Source organism: Pundamilia nyererei, unplaced genomic scaffold (assembly GCF_000239375.1).
Source record: "Pundamilia nyererei isolate P.nyererei 1_Seehausen unplaced genomic scaffold, PunNye1.0 scaffold00246, whole genome shotgun sequence".
In the NCBI taxonomy this organism is placed as follows: domain Eukaryota; kingdom Metazoa; phylum Chordata; class Actinopteri; order Cichliformes; family Cichlidae; genus Pundamilia; species Pundamilia nyererei.
In genome coordinates, this window is record NW_005187647.1 from 473,787 (window position 1) to 481,169 (window position 7,383).

At 42.5% G+C, this 7,383-nt stretch overlaps 1 protein-coding gene across 1 annotated transcript in view; it reads right to left on the reverse strand.

Moving 5' to 3' along the window:
- The window catches only part of kctd6a (potassium channel tetramerization domain containing 6a), a 29,045-nt gene extending 25,720 nt beyond the window's left edge, over positions 1–3,325 (reverse strand). Inside the window, exons 1-2 of the mRNA XM_005749476.2 lie at positions 3,202–3,325; positions 450–541 (exon numbers count right to left, since the gene is read on the reverse strand). Of these exons, the coding sequence (XP_005749533.1) occupies positions 450–476 (27 nt within the window). The 5' untranslated portion in view covers positions 477–541; positions 3,202–3,325. The remainder of the gene's footprint in view (positions 1–449; positions 542–3,201) is intronic.
- Positions 3,326–7,383: the final 4,058 nt, after the last annotated feature.

A 7,383-nucleotide genomic window follows, 5' to 3' on the forward strand; every position in this document is an offset into this window, starting at 1 on the left:
TTGTCATTAAAATAACAGTAAGTAATGACAAGCCTGTGCACAGCAAGCCAAAGTGCCTCTTAACTGGTGTTTTTCCTTCATGACAGAATAATTTGCACTACAAAGTTTGAAAGACAAAGTCTAAATGGAGTTTGTGTGGATTAACTTATTATTTTCATGATCTTACTTTATTGTAGTTTTAGTTATTTATTTATTCAGATAACAGTTAACAGTTTCATATTCTATATAGTCCTGACAGAAAAATGAGCCACAATAAACCAGTAAACGCCTTCTTATGAAAAATACTAATAAAAATAATATCCTGAGCTTTTGGTCATGCACCTCATCACTGACAGCATTACTTTTCTCTTATGGTAATTTTTGGCTAATGTGATGGCAATGCTTTTAAATACTGGATATTATAAAAGAAATCATATTGTGTTATAAAATTAAAACCGTTTACTACCCACCATGTGACCCAGGTCTCCATTCTCCATCTGCAGTCAATGTTTCTTCTTAGTTCAGGTGGTCGAGAAGATCATTTCTCAGTTTCCACAAACACCTGCAACAAGAGGGCGAACAGCTTGTGAGACGGTTGCCATGAAGACGAGCAACAAGCTGATGCAGCGGCCGTCACGATCAGGAAGACTAATCGAGGCTGATTAGTCTCGAGTTTGCCGACATGTCCTATGCACACGGCCAGCCGGTAAGAAAGGGGAAGAGATGCGTTTCTTAAATCAGATGAATGAAGCTCACACGGCGACTGATTAATGGAACTCAAACAGCATCTTAATGAGCCGTGATTAAGTTTTAAAATCACAAATCAGACCCAGCTGTGGCTGAAAGGCTGAAAATCTCCAAACACTGCTTCTCCTATGTTTAATTTTAATTTGGTGTGGTTCAAAATGACTGCAGCAGCACTGCAGAGGTTTTCTTAGTCCACTCATTCTTCCTTCCTGTCATATTCAGGCACCCACATTACCTACAATGCTACTCAACAGCTGATAGTTTGCTTGACGTGGTAGTGGCTAATGTAGCCTTGATGAGCAAACAGAGGTGGCATAAACTCAGTCATTTAAAATCATCTTCTTCTTGTTCTTCTTCTTTCGGCAGCTCCCTTTAGGCGTCGCCACGGGGGATCTGCCTACATTTCACACCATCTCTAGCATCCTCCTCTTCTCTCACACCAACCTTCTATATGTCCTAACTACGCCCATGAGTCTTTTCTCAGGTCTTCTACTTTTTCTCCTGCTTGGCAGCTCCATAATCACCATCCTTTGTGCAGTATATCCAGTATCTCTCCTCTGCACATGTCCAACCATCTCAGCCTTGCTGCTCTAATTTGTCACCAAATTGCTCCAACCTCAGCTGTCCCTATTATGTACTTATTTCTAATCTTGTTCATCCACACCACTCTCAACAAATAGCATTGTAACTCTGCCCCTTCCAAACCATACATCATTGCAGGTCTCACTACCAACTTGTAAACTTTCCTTTTACCCTTGCTGCTATCCTAATGTGAAAAATCCCCCCTGACACTCACTGTCCTCTCCACCCTGACAGCACTCTCGTCTTCACCTCTTGTGCACTCTTTGTTGCTTTGGATGGTAAACTCATCCACCTTTTTATCTCTACTCATTGCAGCTTCAATGTTACACTTGTCTCCTCCTTAAAATGAAATTTTCATAGAGGGGCTCATAATTCTGTACTTGTCTGTACTTCCATCACTCCAGGTTCTCTTGCTACCCTACTCTCAGAAAAGATCCCAATGTCCCTGCAAACATCGCAGTCCACAGATTTCCCTGATGTAATCCAACCCCAAACTTGAACCCATCTGTCACTCCTACTACACACCTCACCACTGTATCGCTGTCCACATACATGTGTTGCACAACCCTCACACTCTTCTCTGCCACTCCTGGCTTCCTTATGCAGTACCGCAATTCCTCTCTTTGCATCCTATCTTATTCCTTTTCTATATTCAAAATGACACAGCACAACTCCTTCTGACCTCCTCTACACTTCTTCATCATCACTCTCAAAGCAAGCATTGCTTCTGTAGCGCTCTCTCTCAGCATAAAGCTGTACTGCAGCTCACTGATCATCACCTAGCTTCTTGGTATGGCTCATCAACTTAATCCCTCTGTAGTTATTACAGCTCTGTATATCACCCTTATTCTTGAAAATATGCACCAGTACGCTTCTTCTCTATTCCACAGACACCCACTCACTCTCCAGGATTCTGTTAAACACTCTGGTAAAAAGTACACGGCCATCTCCCCTAGATGTCTCCAAACCTCTTCCGGTATGTTATCAGACCAACTGCCTTTCCACTCATTCATTTAACAATATTAATAATAAAACAACTCCATAGACTCCCAAATGCTTGGGTTATTAAAACTGGCAGTCTTCAGTCTCATAAGTCTCTGCTACACTTTGTACATCTTCTTTTCATATGTACATATTCATGATTGACAAACAGATTTTTGTGTATGCAAATCACAATAGTTACCACAAACTACAGCTTGCAGGTTCAAAAACATTATTATATTTCATAAAGCCATTCAAAATTTGATCCTTGTACCACAAACCAAGTTAAAACATTTCGAACTGAGTAAAATTTGGTTTTTAAATTCACCAAAGCTCAAATTTGAGCCCTAATAACGTCTTAAGTACAGACGACAGAAACGTGAATTTCTCACATTTACTCTAATAAAGGAAAATATAAAAATATACTTAAATACTATTAACTGTATTAGCACAGGAATAAAAGTTACTAACTGCATATCTCCATTTCATATCAATGTGAAAAAACGATTTGTAAATGTCACTTTAGTCTTTGTGCTTGGCAGATAAACACACAGGCAATTCCACTGACTAATTTCCTATTCTGGGTCTGTTTTTAATAATTACTACTTAATTTATTTAGATTTTTGAAGAATTTCTGAATTACTTAGAGAGGTAAAGTTTAGATATTCCCCAGACCAAATATTCCTCGAAAATCTAACCTAAATGTAACCTTGTTGAGATATGAAAACAATCAGGTAAAGGCCTGATGAGTGATCATAGTTCAGTTGAAGGCTGGTATCTGTCTCACTGAAGCTGACCAGTGTGCTGAGGCTAACGCCTGCTAGCTCGTTAGCATCATAGCTGTAAGGGGAAAAAAGCATCACACCGATACTTTCATAAAAATATATATTTAAAAAGTCAGTCGGGTCTTACCTATAACGGCTTCATCACTACCAACCACCGCTTCAACCACAAACACAGATGGAGGTTAGAGCTATTGCTAGCTAACCTGTATGTCCGTCATAATTAATACTAAAGACTTCCGGTAAGATCTGCCAAAATAAAAGTGGAGAATGTAAATAAACCAATAAACCTAAAGTGTGCAGCTCGAATGAATCAGGAAATAAAAAAAGGAACTTGATAGATATGAAAACAAATGAGCTATCAAAGTCTAAATATGAATTACACAAGATATGTGAAAGCCAGTCAAGAAAATAATCAAATAAGTATATTTAAATGATTGAAAGAAAGAAAGAAAGAAAGAAAGAAAGAAAGAAAGAAAGAAAGAAAGAAAGAAAGAAAGAATGAATAATTAAGCTGACCATGGGAGGAGGAGATTGATGCCACTGATATCAATATGAAAAATCTTCACAATGCACAGAGGTCTCCACCCAAAGCCCAGAATCCCTCTGTCTCTATAATCAATGGAAAGAGGGAGGGCAAGGATTCGTGAATTTTGGAACCACAATCTAGAATTAAACACAGTGTGTCCAGAAATACATCAGGAAGCTACATCCCGGAAAAGAGCTGCTCAAAAATGCCTTAGGCAGCAGAAGACAAAAGCATGAAGACAAAGGTATGAGGACACATAAAGGAAGTGGGTGATATCAAGAAATCCTATCAGTGGCTAGAAAAGGCCAGCTTAAAAAGACAGCACATAGCAGATCTGCCTTAAATAGCAGATCCACAGAGGCAGGAGTCTACCATGGCCAATAGGATTCACATTGCAGACTGTGCAAAAGTGCCCTGGAGACTTTCCAGGATATAAGATGAAAGCTGGGACAGTACACTGACAGCCACACCCAAGTGGCTGGGTGGGTTAGGAGGTGTGACCCCTAAACTGGAAGCGTGGCTGATTTATTTTTTCAGTTCTGATTATAATGAGCTTGGGAGTGTAGCAATTACCTCCCACCACAGGGGGCGCTCAGAACAACCGGTCACCCAATAGGGACACGATGTTTTATTTATCAGAGACTACATCCTGTAGCTCTCAGCTCGTCTGTTTTCCATTTGTTGCTGAGTTTTTGCAGCTGGAAGTCTGCCTTTATTTTCACTGCACTGCACCGAATATCAACCAGATTTTCTCTCGCACATATCCGTGAAGGCCCCTAGAGGAGTTCCGCCGGGCAGCGATTCCAGGATAACGCCGGCGGGATTTGACGTTAGCTCACACCGTTAGCCCTCTGCTGTGAACCGGATCCGGACAGAGTTTTTCTCTCTGCGTATCTCACCACAAACAGAAGACTGAAGTTATGATGGCGAGTGAAAATGCTGACGCCAACGCGGGGAACGATGAGGAAACGGGTCCCTCAGCCGAATCTAACGAGCACGACTATGCCCACACTGCAGACACAAACTTGGCGAGCTCTTCCACCAATCCTCCGGGAGAGCCCGTGCAGAGCGTCCTGGTGCAGCCCTCTGAGTCCCTGCAAATGGAGCTTCCAGAACCCACTGTGGGTGCAGAGGTAGACTGCCCTGTTGGGAATGAAGTGGAGGCACAGACCGGAGTACACCCCCAAAAGACTGAAGACTCTCAGTTGGCTGCTCCGGCGGTCCATCGCGGAGGTCCGCGACGAGTGAGGCGGCCGGAGGACAAAAACTGCTCCTGCTGCAGGCTCGAGTTCGAGCGGCACGGTCGGTCCTTCAACCGGAGGGCGGTGTACACGTTCACCTCCCCGGAAACTGTGCACTGGGCCTTCCCGGGCTGCGTGGTCCACGAAAAGTCATTCCTGTGCGAGACGTGCGCGCAGGTGATCCGGAGCAAATGCAAACGCAAACAGAGCGGGAAACGGAATCTGTGGCTGAAGCCGCCTCCGACTAAACCGGTGTGTGTGTGTGACAGATGGTGTGAAAGTTCAGCTTCTCTATTGTGTATATAAGCACGTGTAGGGCAGCAGGTATTTCCCCTTTGGTTACAGGTATCGCTTGCAATTACCCCCCCCACCCCACCAGGGGGCAGCATTTCACAGTGAAATCTGCTGATGTTTTTGAACATGAGCTCCTGAGTTTGTAGTTGTTTCCTTTTAGTCTCACCCCTATCTTCTGAAGGAGCTCTACTTTTTCCTTAGGTTATCATTACCATTGTGTCCCAAACGACTTACCTGGTTGACCCAATGTACTGTGTTGCGGTATAAATTCATAAAACAAAAAGTATGGCCTAACCTTAGTTGAGCTGCAGCTAATAGTGCTTCAAAGCAAAACACTTGCATTTTTGGACATAGCAGTTGTTTCTTCATATTCTTTTCATAGCTACTTTTCTGTCCCATAGACTAGAGTCCTGGCTCAGAGTACTGTTTTGGTAGTTTATCAAAAGTGGTTTGAATCCTTTGTACAGACAGAAGTCAGCTTCGATTTATTTTTAGACATATGAAGCATATGTTCATCTGTTGGAAGGGCCTTAGATAAAAAGGTAAAGCTGCAAGTAGAGGGATGCAACTTCCGGGTATGCGGTCCAAGAAAACATTGTTTTCTTGGACCACATGGGGCAACTCCTCTGATTTTAAAAAAATAAATGAATAAATAAAAAATTTAAAGTGTATGGAAAACTAGGGGAAAATGACTCTTTGTTTTATATAATGTTTGATCTCAATAAAAACTTTACAGAAGTTTTTGCTTTTTTAGGTGTTAGTTTCAATTCGTACTTAATTCATCATGATATTTATTTATAAATTGGAGTCTTCTCATCATTGTGAGGAAAAAGGACAATAAGATTATGGTTTATGGTGGCTTTGCTCTCTAATTGGTAACTTGTTACCATATGTGCAGGTTTCATAACCTTCACTGACCAGTTGGTGACATCGTGTCTTCTGTTCTTTATATACAGTCTCTGTCTGCCATCAAAATCTGCAATTTCCTCTTATTTTTTCTGCATTTCTGCCATCTGCAGTTTTTCTCTGTCAGTTACTTCCTTGATAAATGTTGTCCGTTAAAACTGTGGAAAAAATCCACTTCAGATTTTCCAAGCCGAATCACAAATCTTGTACTGAAATGCTTTTGTAAGCACATTTTTTTTGAAGTTGTCATTGGTGTGTTGGTGTTTTAAAAACACTCTTACTGTGTGTGTGTGTGTGTGTGTGTGTGTGTGTGTGTGTAGTCGCAGGTGAATGATAAGAAGGCGGCAGGTTGCAGGATGGGTAAAAAGAGCAAAGCAGCGCTGCTTGTTAGCAAGTCCAGCTACAAAGCTGCTTTCCAAATGCTCTGGTCCTCTAAAGGTGCCCGGAAACCCATGATGGAGTTCTGGAGCAAACAGCTGAAAAATGAGGTGAGGAAAGAAGCTTCCTGACATCTCGTATTTGATGTCTTCTTAACTGGTAGCTGTTTTTGTTATGTAATCGGGACTGCCTGCATTCTTGTGTTTCCCGGTGATGTTTTAGATGAAGACGCTGTCGCGACTGTCAGACAGTCCCTTCCATCAGAAGGTATCTGGGAAAAAACCGCTGTCGTCCTTCCCCTGGCGGCGATGTCTGAACTGGGTTCAGGAAAAGGCTCCGCTTGTCACCACGTGCCTCCGCTCACTGTTCCCAGACATCAATGCCCTCTACAAGAGCAACAGGTAAGTTTGACTCGGAATGTTTTTACATCAGTACTAAGACTTCATCTCATCCAAGCAAACAAGGGTCAACAGTTTGAATTTGCTTTATTTGTTCGTCAGCCAGCTGACAGAGGAGCAGGCTTTCATGCTGCTGGAGCGACGGACTGTGGTGGCGCTCTCCATCCCTCTCTTCACCAGGAACATCTGGAAGAACAACTTCCTGCAGGCCGCTCTGGGGGCTGAGCTCCGCCTGCAGGGCTGCTCCGGGTCCGCCCTTGAAATCCTCAACACTATGGGCCTGTGCCAGAACAAAGACACCGTCAGGTTGCTGCTGCACAGACTGCGAAATGGCAAAGACATGGTGAGTGTCACCACTGGTAGGGCTGGACTGAAAACAAGATAAATATGCAATCTGTGTCGATGTGGCTGAGATTGAACTAATGTGTGAACTATAGAATCAAGCAAGTTTTAAAAATGAAACTCTTCATGCCACCAAAATACGTCAAGACAGTGATTATGTAGAGCTGGGCGATAGAACGATAACGATATGTATCGCGATATAACTTTTTCTCGATAGAAAAATT